At 38.9% G+C, this 15,093-nt stretch overlaps 1 protein-coding gene across 4 annotated transcripts in view; it reads left to right on the forward strand.

Annotated features, from left to right (window-relative positions):
• LOC132113762 (probable phospholipid-transporting ATPase IA) overlaps positions 1-15,093 on the forward strand; it is a 127,334-nt gene that overhangs the window by 73,496 nt on the left and 38,745 nt on the right. For all 4 annotated transcript variants that reach the window (XR_009425202.1, XM_059521737.1, XM_059521738.1 and 1 more), the window contains 5 exons: positions 156-225; positions 756-840; positions 1,805-1,944; positions 4,787-4,925; positions 8,933-8,997. Coding sequence is in view for 3 of the 4 variants with exons in the window: in XM_059521737.1 (XP_059377720.1) it covers positions 156-225; positions 756-840; positions 1,805-1,944; positions 4,787-4,925; positions 8,933-8,997 (499 nt within the window). In the remaining variant the exon portion in view is untranslated. The remainder of the gene's footprint in view (positions 1-155; positions 226-755; positions 841-1,804; positions 1,945-4,786; positions 4,926-8,932; positions 8,998-15,093) is intronic.

Consider the following 15,093-nt stretch of genomic DNA (forward strand, 5'->3'; position numbering starts at 1 on the left):
CCCTTTCGTTTTGCTGGAGAGAAAACGAAAACAACATGATGGTTTTGCTGTATTTCAGCACCATATTTACTCTTAGTGGTGATGATGATGATGTCAGTGATTATGGTAGTAGTGGTGATGGTGTTATTCTGTGTTACCCTTCCCCCACCCAACAGCAACAGGAAGAGGATGTCAGCCATCATGCGCACTCCATCAGGAAAGATCCGCCTTTATTGCAAAGGAGCTGTGAGTATCTCTCTGTTGCTATGGAAACAGAGCCATCAGGCGCTTGCAACCAAATCCTCACCACACGAGTGTTTTCTTTTGTGAACAAGTGAAAAGCATGCTGCCTTTGTGCATTATTTTGGTAGTTAAGTAATCTTATGCAAATATAAATGTTTGAATGTATGCTGTTATACATTATATCCAAAAACATATAAAATTTTACATCAATTTATATATCAATTAGTCCTTTTTCACATATTGACCAATCTGAGTGTTTGAATGTGTATGTTGTAATACAAGCTCACAGCACTTTCAGTGCTCAGAGAATTATGGGGGAGATGTTTTTCCTCTCTCATCATCACATCCCAGCTGTTGTGTATTGAATTTAAACCGGATTAAATATTCACATGATACTATTGCTAATGAAGAAAATAATGTACAATTAGTCAGATATATGTTATGTCTCTATTTTCTATTTTCCTTTGTGCTGCCTTCATGGATCACATAAGATGCAGAGTAGAGAATTACACCCCATGTTTTTTGTCTCCCAGGACACAGTGATCTATGAGCGATTAGCAGACAGCTCCAGATACAAGGACATCACCTTGAAACACCTGGAACAGTTTGCCACGGAGGGTGAGAGATACACACTCGCACACACATATACACCTGCTTAGTATCTGCTGTTTCTCTTCTGTTTAACCGTCATCTAATGCTCTGCACCCACAATCCAATCAAAGCAGTGTAGGTATTGATGATGGTTACCAGATCTTCATAAAGCAAGACTGTGATTAATGAGAACTGAGGAGAGATTGGTGTGAATGGACTGGCATACTGCAGTGCTTCACTCTCCTGTGGGGATGGCGCCCCCTAATGGAAGAACTGAGATATGTCAGCCTAATTGATAGTTTTCATGTGACGTCACACACTCATTGAAACGCCCACCTGGAGGGTAAAACAAAGCTCTGCTCCACTGACTAGTTTTTACGCAGTTTACATTTAGTAATGTAGTAAAACGCATATATTAAAAGGTGAGGTTCAGGTTCGGATTGCATTCATATTCCGACCTCATCTGCTTACCTATGTAAACTATGCATCATTAATATAGTGATTACTGCATACTGATCTTTTAATTTTACTGTTTTAAATATATTAAGGCACTTTAAGTGTTTTTACAGCATTTGACGCACTGTTAATGATTGAAATATTGCCACGGGTGCTTAATGTGGACTGCAAATGGCCAAAACTTGCCTTTTGTTCCCATCCCTTTGTTTTATTCTTTTGAGAGGTGATCTAAATATTTGATAGGCTTGTGCTGCAGTTCTATGGATGTTTTGCCCTCCAGGTCTTCGAGCCGGTCACATGACTGAAAGCTTTCAATAGGAACCTCAAGCAATCAGTTGCTTTGTCTTTTTAGCATCCTGCATGAATAATTCATGTTGAGTGGAGATCATCAACTCAGCTGTATTAGCATCAGTCTAAAAACAGATCTTGGCTTTCTTCTTGAAGAAGATTAGAAGAAAGGGATATTTATGGAAGGTAATATGTGGAGAATTAGCATATCTAAAAGAAGCTCATGTATCTTTGTGCATTTTTGCAGGTCTCCGCACACTGTGTTTCGCTGTGGCGGACATATCGGAGTCATCGTATCAGCAGTGGCTGGAGGTTCATTATCGTGCCTCGACGTCTGTCCAAAACAGAGCACTCAAGATGGAGGAAAGCTATGAACTGATTGAAAAGGTGAGGTATACACATAGCTATTCTAGTGTGCACAGGTGAAACCAGATAAAAATCTTACCAACCCCAGTCTTTTGAATGGTAATGCATATATATTCATGAATATGATGATTATTCAGAACCATGCTATTACCACAATTGTCCTTCTACAAGCCATAGTTCTTTATATTAGTGATTAAAATCAGTAACATAGTCCATGTTAATTTGGACTTATCATCCTGAAATTTCATGAGGTAATCTTTCTTCACAAGAGGGACAGTGTGAGGAAAAGTCAACATTGCCATACTTCACAAAAGACATGCTTCTGAGAGCAGTGGGGATTTTGAGGACAGTCTGTGTGTTATACAGCAGTCCTCCTTCTCCTGTAGGAAGTTTAGTTTGGCGGATCCCAGAACAGTTCCATGGCTTTGGTTTGATTAGTGAGGGCTGGGTTTTCTCTGCGCACATGGCATCAGAAAAAGTAGAAACGATTAGGCCCAAACCATGAGGAAAGCACAGTGGTGGACCTGTGGAAAGCTGGCCTCTGGAAGTGTTCGTCAAACATGGCTGACCACGATCGTTAATCACTGGGTGAAGCAGCCAACTTTTCTGACAAATGGAATTAATCAATCATTTCACAAAAAAAGCAGCTGTTTGTAATTACAACATTTCATCAGCAGGTGGCAACGGTGGCTCCTGATGCTCCAGCAAGCTGTTACTGTATACTTCTGAAACATCTCAGTTCTGGTCTGAGCATTATCAGAAATGAGTTATATTTTAGCACTATGGGTCTCAAGAAAACATAACATCATCTGTATATATTTATATGAATGTAACTGACATTAAATCTCTCTTGCCTCTTAATAGGTAAAATGTCAGTAGGTTAAAAAAACACACTGCCTCACATCAAATTTAAAAAAAAAAAAAAAAACTCTTTAGTAATAGATGATTGGATTACATATTCACATCACACTCAAAATACTTTTGGTAAGAATTGTTTTGATGTTTCTAATGCTCACCATCATGCATTTATTTGTTCAAATATACAGTAAAAACAATAATATTGTGCGATTATTACAATTGAATTAGCATTTCATATATATATTAAAATAAAAAATCAGTTGTTTGATAAGTATTTGTATTTAATATGTTGTAAAAAAAAAAAAAAAAATTACTCCTGTTATGGCAAAGCTGGAGTTTCAGCAACATTATTCCAGTCTTCAGTGTCACATGATCCTTCAGAAATCATTCTAATCTGCTGATTTGCTGCTCAAGAAACATTTCTTTTTTCAAGCTTATTATTAGTGCTGTTCAAAAAACAGCTTTGGTGGCCTAATGGTTAGAGAGTTGGACTCCCAATCGAAAGGTTGTGAGTTCGAGCCTCAGGCTGGAGGGAATTGTGGGTGGGGGGAGTGCATGTACAGTTCTTTCTCCACCTGCAATACCACGACTTAGGTGCCCTTGAGCAAGGCACTGAACCCCCAACTGCTCCCCGGGCACCGCAGCATAAATGGCTGCCAACTGCTCTGGGTGTGTGCTCACAGTGTGTGTGTGTTATCACTGCTCTGTGTGTGTGCACTTTGGATGGGTTAAAAGCAGAACACGAATTCTGAGTATGGGTCACCATACTTGGCTGAATGTCACGTCACTTTCACTTAAAGTATTCTTGCCAAATAAGAATCTTTTCTCAAAAAAAAAAAAAACAACTCTTATACACCCCAAACTTTTGAAAGGTAGTGTATGTATCTTGAATTCACATTCATGATCAAACTACTTTCTTGATCTAATGATCATTTTTGTTTTTGAGCATAACTAAGCACACAGAATCCTGTAGAAAGGTCAGTAGTTTTATGGTCATTGTTTCCAAAGTTCTACAAATGCCTTTAAATAATTAATTAATTAATTATTCTTGTTCATGTGACGTTTTTCAAATGCCAAAAGGAGTGTCCGCTCTCATTTTACATTTCAGTTCTATCAGATTTGACAGATTTGTGCCTTAAAAAAAAAAAAAGAACTTGAGCATGATATTAAGTAAAGGTTGTATCACATCCGAGCCCCTGCTTCACCATGTTACTGATTGGCTAACAGGAGGCCATTTGCTCCCTCTCTCTTTTTCTTTCTCTCTCTTTTTTATTTTCTCTTTGGTGCAGCTGACCTTCCTCTATGGGGTCCTGTCAAAATCCTGTCCACTCCAAATATGATCATGGCTGGTCAAAGGGCCAGGGGCTTCCTGAGAAAAACACATTAATAGTCCACACGCTCTCGCTCTCTCTCTCGCTCTCTCTCTCTCTCTCTCTCTCTCTCTCTCTCTCTCTTCTCTTGTCTCTCTCATATACACATAACTGAGTCTTTGTGATCCAAGAATGAGATGATTTTTCTCAAATTCCCTTCTGGTCCTACATTAGCATATAACTCAGCTGACTGTAGAAAAGCACCAATAAGAGTTAATACAGCTCAGCACACTTATTTATAGTTTTTTTGCAGTTTAATGTACAATAGATTATAAGGGATTGCCTGGAGCTGTACTAGTCTCTCATATCACTTCACAGTTTTCTCAACTCACTGTTTGAAATATTTCATGCTCATATGTGTTTATTTGATAAGTAGCTGTGAAAAATAGCTGTTAAGAAAGGAATATTGTAAAATCTGCGTGTCATTGTCCCAAAATAATCCACAACAGGGAGAAACAAAATCCTGTCTGGGTTTATTTTCTAATGATGACTGGCTGATTATGCATTATATCTTTCTTCAATCTGCTTACAAACAAGAATCACTTGGGAAAAGACTGTGCTCATTTATCAGAGGCATCTTATTTGTTTATTTATTTTTATTATTATTAAAATATGTTTGGCCTGTTTCTCTTCAGAATTTACAATTGCTGGGGGCCACTGCAATTGAAGACAAACTTCAAGACAAAGTACCTGAAACCATCGAGACTCTCATGAAAGCCGACATTAAGATCTGGATCCTGACCGGAGACAAACAGGAGACCGCCATCAACATAGGTGAGAGTCAGACGTATAAAGATTGTTTGTATGAATATACACTTTGATGTGGAGATGAAAGGGAAGTGGACAGCGTGTGAACGTCCACATGAGTGACATAGCAACATAGTCATGTTATCTTAATTTTTCTTATGTTAGCTCTGCGTTCACACCAAACGCGAATAGAGCGTCAAATTTGCGTCTACCGCGTCTAGTTTGCCGCTTGAACATTTTGAATGCATTTGCGCATCTAGAGCGAAATAGACACGTGTAAAATGCAAAAGTTTGAAGCGAAATTTGCGCACGTCAGAGGTGAAATCCACTTCTTGTGGGAGGGGCAAGTGCTAGGAGGTTGTCTGTTTGCAAGATGGCTGATGTTGATAGAGCATTCGAGGCTTTTTCACTTTTTCCTGCACATTTGTTAGCGAAAAGTAGCTGTATATTAGGGGGTAAATTGTTGTAAAAAACGACGGGAAGGCCGCGGGTCGATAAACGTATACGTGACTCAAAAGTAAAATGTGTATTTACAACACATTCTTCCAAGGGAGGTCCTTTTTATTCCTGTCTCTATAGAAATATGAACTTGTGTCATATAGACTGCTCTTTAACAATATCAGATGTTCTCCATGTTGAATGAGTGACTCCGGGCGGGCCTGCCATCACAGCACCAAGCAGGTTCCTGATTGGTTAACGCGGCGCAAATTGACGGCAAAGTTCCAAATGTTCAACTCGGGCGTCAAATGCGAATTCGCGTCAAACGCGTAAATGCACAAAAAGCACCATTCGTGCATAACGCACCGGAAGTTCAATTGGTGTCATTCGTGCGTCTAGCGCGCCGGGCTAAACACCTCATTCGCGCCGCGAGACCTCCAGATGCGTGTAAACACGTCTTTACGCTGACTTAACATTGAAATCATTCGTGCCAGACGCTCTATTCGCATTTGGTGTGAATGGTGTGAATTTACCCTTATTTAAATGATCAAAAATATACAAATTCCTACCCAAACCTCTTTCGCTCTTTCACTCAAACATACGTAGCTCCCCCGTCCAGCTGTCGCTCAGGTATAAGGTGTTTGGTTTCTTTCCTCATCTGAAAGCTGATGAAACGCACGTGTCCTCGACCTGCTCGACTCTAATCTGTCTCTACAAAAACCACCAGCTCTCAAAACAGACCACGGCCCCTCTTCCTGTTTCCCTGAGATGTGGCATCTCGTATTAGTCAGCTGCTCGACTACCAGTGTGGCTTTCCAAAAGGCTTCGTGTTAAACGCTACAGTCAGAAAAACAGAACCTTACAGAGCACAGACTATGGCCACCTACCAACACTGATCCTGAATCAGCCCATTGTGCCCACCGGCCAGCTGTGCCGCGGCTTGAAAATGTACACGCTCGGAGAGGAAGGGATTTTTACTGGACCTCCACTTGGCCGGCGTACACTCTAAAATAAAGACACCCATGTCTGTGTTTACTTTGTATATTTTGCTTTTTGTCATTTATCATTTGGAGAAATTGGAGGATGACAAGAGAAAGGGTCTTCCTTTCAAAATCCTTTGCCAGCATCTTCAAACCTATTTTTCTTCTTTGTCTTTCAACTCTTGTATCTTACCTTATCTTAACTCTTATCTTAAACGCAGAAGTAAAAAAAAACTGCACACTGACTTTACCAGTTTTAAAAAGACACTATAATAATATAGTAATTTATTATTATTATATTTTTTACCCCTCAATTTCTTATTAACTATTCTACTAGACAGTGCTTCACTATGCAATTTATGTTTAAGTAAAGTTAAATTTTACTTTTGTGGAATGTGAATGTAAAAAAATTAATCATTCTTATTGTTGTTTTCAGACATGTGATAAGACCATTTTAAAACCCCTGAACTAAACTGTTTTTATTGTGTGGTCACTATTGCTTTGACTGTTTTATGATTATTGATGCATTTTTAACCTAAATCACAACAGTGTCCATCTGTGAAGGATGTAGGCTGTCATATATAAACAACTGTTAGCCAATCATAGCAGTGGATGTTTACTTTTGAGTCTACAATCCACCACACCTATTCTATTCAAACAGAGCGTTCTGATGAGGGCTTCAAAACAGGACAGAAAATAGCCTATTACCGCTAAATTATGATGTTTTGTGTGTTTTGTGAAAACAAAAAACCTAAGTGGACCTCAGAGAACAGTACAAGATAAAAAACAAAGGCAGTTCTTGACCCCTTTAAGGTTTTTTTTATCACTTTAAATGCATACATTAAAACCACAGCATGTTTAAAAATATAAGGGTTCTTCATTTCCCACACTTGGACTATTATAAACGTATGAAAAACTATCAGAAGTGAAATGAACCCTAGTACTGTGAAGTCAAGCACAGCTTAATCTCAGGTTAGCGGGCACTTAGAGTTGTTTGGCCGCCTCTTTCACATAGTATACAAAACCCCTCCAGTTCTTCTATCCACACTAGCCCTCTGACAGTCTTATTAATGTATCAGACCATTAAACAGAAAGCTGGATTGAGGACAGATGAGCTATCCACACTGTGCTGCTACCGCTGGGCTGTTGCTCCTGGCCACTGGGTGCCACTGTAAAGCCTCAGAGATTAAAGCCCAAACAAACAGCATGCGGCCAACACAAACAACTCAACATGCCCTCTTCTAACCCACAGCCACTGCCAACAGACTGAATGAAAACCCACCCTGCAGTAGAGCGGAGCCAAAGCAACCGCTGATTGTAACCTCAATGCCTCCTTTACAGATTCATACAGAGTTATGCTGCGTAATGCAGGTGTCACAGTGTAAATTTATCGTTTCTACCAAGGGTGTTTTAGTTTAACCAAGTTGAAGATGGATGAGGTGACATTACACTGCCAGCAGCTGCGGAAATATGTCAAGGTTTTGGGTCACTGTCAGGAAACCAAATCTGTTTTCCACACAGACAGGAAATTTTGCTGAATATGCACGTTTGAAATCAACAGAAGCAGTTTACACAGGAATGACAGGACAGGACACCAGCACACAAATACATACTCATTCATGCTCTTGTTGAATTTGGTTACAGTTTTGTAATGGCACAGTCACATTTCCTTAAGGGTGAAGTGTGTCGTCTTGTTTTTTTTTGTTTGTTTGTTTTTTTCTGTTAAAATGTGCAAGGTTGGCTACAAGGCTACTATTCATAAGTTGACTTCCCGAATGGTCCCAATACTAGGGCTTGAATTTGGGACCTTAGAGTTTGGGAAACCTGTTTTGGAAATTATTTTTGCAGTATCGTACTGTTACTGTTTGCATGGAATCATTTGCTAAATGTTATATAGTGTAAATCATTATCCTATGAGTAAAAAAAACCTTGTATAATGTAAGTCCATGACAGCACCAACAATTACAGATATTTGAAAAATCATTGCTAGGATAAATATATCAGATCTATCTGATACATAATTACTGTAATTTAATATAACTACTGATTTTGGGCAATTCTTGTCTTTTACTATAACATTTAGTTAAAAGTTGTGTCCTGGTGATTCTTTCAGTACACACACACACACCCACACACACAAACCGCTCCCCACAGACATCACTCCTCAGATACTGAGGTGTCGTAACCCATTAAACAGCATTTGGGCTTGTTCCATCCTTTGTTTTTTAGACACATCCTGATGGATGATGGGATGTTGTGCTTTTTTTAATCAGGTTGAGAAAGCCCTGTCAACCTTCTAGTTGTGATATCATATGAACACGAAAGGCACGTCACTTAAAACCAATGCGGCGTGAGAGTCTTAAACTCAGGTCTGCTTTAAACTTTAATCACAAAATTTGCTTTTCACTCCTCAATTAGTCATTCCTTTCATCCGTTGCTGTGGTTACACATCACATATTTTTGTAATGTTGATGTATTGCTAAAATACCAAGTTGCGGTTAACCATTCGTCATTTGTTCAAATGCCAACCAAGGCGTTTTTCTCCCCACAAACATACCATATGCTTTCAGGCTTAATGAGAGTTTAAAGTAATGAGTTTTCTTTTTTTTCCTGTAGGACACTCCTGCAAACTGCTCACGAAGAACATGGGCATGCTTGTGATAAACGAGGACACTCTGGATGTGAGTATTGAGGCAGAAGTGTATGTTTATTTGAAAAACCAGTTACATGGCACCATTTGTAATGCAAGCTCAGATAAGAGATGAAAAGACACGACAGCAGACGGATCGCTTCAGCCCCGGTACATGAAAGCATGTGACACAATTCCCAATGTAACTCTCTTCCAGAACAGTTAGAGATTTGTTTTGGGTTTTCACCCAAACCATTCCCTTCCAGTCTTTGCTCTCACGCTTTTCTCTGAAAGAAAGGAATAAGGTGATTATAGTTGGGCCCAAAAGATTAGAGCTCTTATAAAAATTTTATGTTGTATTTTTACAATTACACAATTTTTTTTATTATTATTATTAATAAATTTGTATTTTACATTACTCTACTGTTCAAAAGTCTGGGTCAGTAACTTTTTTTTAGAGAAATTGATTATTTTATTTGGTAAGAATGGATTAAGTTGTTATTATTATTATGTTGAATTATTAAGCAGCACAACCGTTTTCAACATTGCTAATAAACTACAAAATTGGTTTCAAATGATTATATAGAAAACAACAAATTATAATCAATCCACAGACTCCACTCCACATCTGAAACGAATGAACGAGAATAATAACACATCAGGCAAAAATGCTGTTTATAAACATTGTACCCCTCAATTAAAAAAAGACAACAACTGGAGACTGTGGATTATGATCACCTGATGTTTAACATTTCTGTTTAATCATTGAGAAACTAAGAATTGTTATTCTGATGAAGGCAGATTGCCGAAACGTTTTATCTCCTTTAACTTAAAGGGTTAGTTCACCCAGATAGCAAATTTATGTAATTAATAACTTACCCTCATGTTGTTTCAAACCCGTAAGACCTCCGTTTATCTTTGGAACACAGTTTAAGATATTTTAGATTTAGTCCGAGAGCTCTCAGTCCCTCCATTGAAGCTGTGTGAACGGTATACTGTCCATGTCCAGAAAGGTAAGAAAAACAACATCAAAGTAGTCCATGTGACATCAGAGGGTCAGTTAGAATTTTTAAAAGCATCGAAAATAAATTTTGGTCCAAAAATAGCAAAAACGACAAGTTTATTCAGCATTGTCTTCTCTTCCGTGTCTGTTGTGTGAGAGAGTTCAAAACAAAGCAGTCTGGATATCCGGTTCGTGAACGAATCATTCAGTTCACCAAATCGAACTGAATCATTTTAAACGGTTCGCATCTCTAATACGCATTAATCCACAAATGACTTAAGCGGTTAACATTTTTAATGTGGCTGACACTCCCTCTGAGTTCAAACAAACCAATTTCCCGGAGTAATGCATGCACTCAAACAGTAAACTGACTGAACTGCTGTGAAGAGAGAACTGAAAATGAACACCGAGCCGAGCCAGATAACGAACACAAGACTGACTCGTTCATGAGTCAAGAACCGTTTGCATCGGTTTTCGGATCACCAGTAGTTCTTTCGGACAGTTCGATTCAATAAACTGGTTGAAGAAAACGGTTCACCGGTTCTTTTGCGCTCAACGTATAATGGCGTCATTTGCGATGATTGCCCTTGATTCAAGCCTTCGGTTTACCCGCGCTCATAACACTAGCACAGAATCAGTTCAGAATCAATCACCAAAAGAATCAGTTCAGTTCAGACGCCCTGTGTGTTGGTCTGCTTCACGCTGAATCACACATGCGCAGTATCATCAGCTCCTCGATTCTTCTTATCTGGCAACAGACACGGAAGAGAAGACAATGCTGAATAAAGTCGTCGTTTTTGCTATTTTTGGACCAAAATGAATTTTCGATGCTTCAAAAAATTCTAACTGACCCTCTGATGTCACATGGACTACTTTGATGATGTTTTTCTTACCTTTCTGGACATGGACAGTATACTGTACACACAGCTTCAATGGAGGGACTGAGAGCTCTCGGACTAAATCTAAAATATCTTAAACTGTGTTCCAAAGATAAACGGAGGTCTTACGGTTTTGAAACAACATGAGGGTAAGTTATTAATTACATAATTTTGCTATCTGGGTGAACTAACCCTTTAAACTGTGTGTGGTAAATGCATTGATTGCCATTGATTGATAGAAAGAAAAGTTACTTGAGTACCAAACATTACTCCACGACAGGATTTAATTTAGATTGTAATATTTCATAATATTTTCGATTAAATACAGTCGGCACAAGAGACTTTCAAAAACATTAAAATATTTCACCAACCCCAGACGTTTGTAAGGTAGTGAAAATATATAGATATTTTTAGCATTGGATTTGCCCCCCTTTTGCTTTAATGTCAGTGTGATTGTTATCCAGCCTGATTTGAGATGATCCATTATAGTAGAATATCTAGATCTTCAGTGAAAGCAAGAACATCTGACCATCTGTAGAAAGAAGTCACATGATCACGTTCGCATTATTATTTTTTTTATTATTTTTTTTTATTATTTTTTGATAAGCAGCCTTGAAATATTGCAGAATATTTCCAATTGATTTTATATCATAACATTTCTTTGTTTTTTTAAATGTTCAACTTTCTGAAACATTGTTTTTTCCAGGTTTAAATCATGTATTTTAAATTGCGGTCACAGACTTTGGGATCTTACTGTATGTGTTTCTCAGATGGAACTTATAGGAAAGAGAGAGATGTGGTTCCTTCACATGGAGCTTTTTAAAAGATGGGAAAGGGTTGTAGACTTAGAACAGGGGTTTAGGACCCTCTTTCATATACACACATGCACATGGTACAGGCCAATAACTCCCTGATGGGAGAATCTATTCTGTTGACTGAAACCAAAAGCCATCCTCTTTAAAAGAAGGAAACCATTTGAAACACACACACCCACAGCCTACAGGTCAGCTGGCCCTTGAAGGAAGGGTCTTGTCTGTTGTCTGTTGAAGTTAAGGGATCTAGAAACCATTTTGCACAGCTAGCGCACATAAAACGGAACCCCTGATCGGATGGGGCCCGTCCTGTTGGGAGGGGGTGGAGTTTAGGCAATGACGGACGGCTCTCAGTCTGTCAAACAGCCGTTTAGCGTGATAGATGGAGCCAAAGAAAAAGAGGACAGAAATAAGCAGACTGCTGCCATTTAAAATGTCAGTGCCTGGTCTCCTATGAATATACACATGCTTCTACAACACGAGAAAAGAAAACAAGGAGGAATTCTCGGAGCACTCGGAGGTCCGGCAGTGATGGGATTTGCCGTGCTCTCACATCGCAGAAGAAAATGCTGGAACAGTACGCCTCCCTTCCGCTCGGTCCTTCTCTTGTTTTTTGCATTTAACAAATTCAGCGTATTAAGGAAATCAAGATGGATGAAGGAGCCCACTCATCCGGCCCAGAGATGGGTTGAGGTCTTCACCAGACGTCTTGAGTGGGGTTCATTATCTCAGTGGAAGAAAATGCAAGGCACTGTAGGACGGGTCAAAGAACAGTAACTCAATAATCACATTATATATGCCGAAGACCCCGGTCCCCTCTGCTGCTTGCCGATGAAAGATCGCTATAGTGTGCAGATAAGCCAGAGAATGGAGAGATTGTAGAAGAGTACAAAGGCGGAAAAAAAATGGGGCCAAAAATAGAGATACTGCAAAGCACAGTGCGCTCTTTTAATTTAATTTCATGTAAAGGAGCCATTTTCTTGCCTTTTTAGCATTTATTTTCCCTTGAGGGAAAACAATTATAATATTTTTAATGTTAGTGAGTTCCATGAACAAATACAGTTTGTAATTCAGTTTTCTTCACTGTAATTCATTTTTCACTCCTTTACAAGTTTGTTTATGCTGACAGCATTTTAATTGCTGAAGTTGCTTACTTCTCGTTGCTAGTAGATGGGCACACACACAATATGTGCTTGTAGAATCTAGGCTGCCATTGGTTGAAAGGAATATTTTTCGGTTTTATTTTATTGATTTTCTTAACAGTTAGATTAACTAAAGTTTTGTTCAAAGATCTTGGTTTAATTTTAATCTCAAATTTAAAAAAGGTTTTTCTCAACATGAAAAAAAAAACGCATTTTATTTTATTGTAATTTCAACTTTACAAAAGATGTTTTTTGTGTCCGTCTAGGCATATTTATATACATTTGTGAGTTATGTTTGCACTTGCAGTCTTCTATCTGTCATTGCTTCATTGCATGACACATGTAACCCGGCCTTTATATCCTTCCGCTCCTTGTTTATAATGTCCGATATCACATGCTTGAGTCCAGGCATCTCAGTAAAAGGGTTTTTTCCAAAGCGCCCAAATCAGCTGTTATCTGCTGAATCTTGGCAGTGTGTGGAAGCGCTGACGTACTGTATATCTGATGCCTTCTGAACACTTGCAGAGCAAACACTCTTGAGTCATCATGGTCTAGTTTCCTCACACAGCCATAACACAGAGGCCTGTTTGGACGACTGCGAGGTGTGGAGACTGGGAAATGACAATGACTTGTGAAGAAATGGAGACATTGTCCTCTCATTAGTCTTCATTAAGTAGTCTTATCTGATCTTATACTGTCTGGGGCAGACTTGCTTATTATATATACACATTACACGCGAGGGCACCTAGAGAATAGATGCCACATATTAGAGAAGCTCTTACAGCTGCACTTCTCTCTCTTTCTTTGAAACCTGAGGCTTCTCTCTCTAAATATTTCCTTTGAGCTTGGGTTTCAGAGTCTGTTATGCAAGGAGAATGTTGGCTGGTCCCTGAGGTGTAATCTCACTACCCTTAGGCATCTGCCTTCCTCAACACACACACACACACACACACACACAGTCTCAGATTTAGTGGTGCTTATCAGCATAATCTCTACTGAAGCTTTTTGTTGGAAGACAGCTAAAATAATTATAATGTGACATGCATCTTTGTTGTTGTTGTTGTTTTTGTTTGTTTCTATTTAATTTTATATATATGTTTCACTTTTAATTATTCTTATTATTACTAACGATTATACATTATATTATATTATAATATATTATATCCGCTAATTGGTATTTGTCAGATTTTTGCCACATTTTTAAAATGTTTGTCTTTAAGCAAGATGTTATTTGTATAGCTAGGTTTAAAAAAAAAAAACAGTTTAATTAATGTTAACTCAGTAGTAGCTGACCTGAAAGAGAAATCTACCCATAAAAGGCCCTGACATCCTGCTTGATTTGGAAATCTTGTTGAATACTATTTCAACATGATCTCCAAAATTCTTCAGCCTTCAATCCTGTCTGCTCTGCATATACTTGCTTTTATTAGTCATTATTTCACCCCTTGGATACAGAAGGGCTTGTTTGTATCATGGTCTTTACCATGTTGGAATGTAAAGTCAAAAACATGCTGGACAGCTGTGGAACAGGAGCTGCAGATAGAGACATGAACTTTACGGCTGTGAATACCAGCTTCTTTGAGGAAAGAGGAATTTCTGTGATGATTCACGATGACTCTTAGACCTTTTGAGAGGTTATATGGTTGAGACCACTCTTGTACTCTTTGTTATGCTTTTTTAGTAGTTGTTTGCAGAATCGAGAGTTGGTGTGTGGTGTTTCTTCAGCTATCAAGATTTGGATCATTTTCTGAGCGCCCTGTCGTTCCAGCAAATGAGAGGCAGGAGCTGAGTGTTTTTATATGGAGTTCAGCAGCATTCCTAATCCAAACACAGAAGTGTCCTCCCACACGTACCGAATCCTTACAGTAACAGACTCTCACTACAAGGTGTATTTTCTGCTGACAGTACAATTTTCACCATTAAACTCTGTATGAAACAACAGTCAAGTCAAGTCAAAGATCCCAATTTTTCTCTGGTCCAGTCAGTCTTGATTAAGATCTTGCAGGTTTAATCAACACACAGAAATATTCCTGGCCCCCGGTTTGAGCCCATACAGCTGGGACAGTACATTCCTCCGAAATAACCCATAAACCCAGGCGTATGCTCCCTGGATTGCATGAACACAATGAGAGAGGGAGAAGACTGAGGACTGCAGCTTTGCTAGTGCACAGGGTAAATTCCCATACTGCTGTGTTTCCTGGTCAGGGCAATTGAAAGGCCTTGTTCCAACAAACGAACCAACACACCCAGCTTCGACTTTGCTCTCTCCGTAATGAAGTGTGCCATATGGATGTTCTCACTTTGATGCCCTGT

This window comes from Carassius carassius, chromosome 33, assembly GCF_963082965.1.
Source record: "Carassius carassius chromosome 33, fCarCar2.1, whole genome shotgun sequence".
NCBI classification, from domain to species: domain Eukaryota; kingdom Metazoa; phylum Chordata; class Actinopteri; order Cypriniformes; family Cyprinidae; genus Carassius; species Carassius carassius.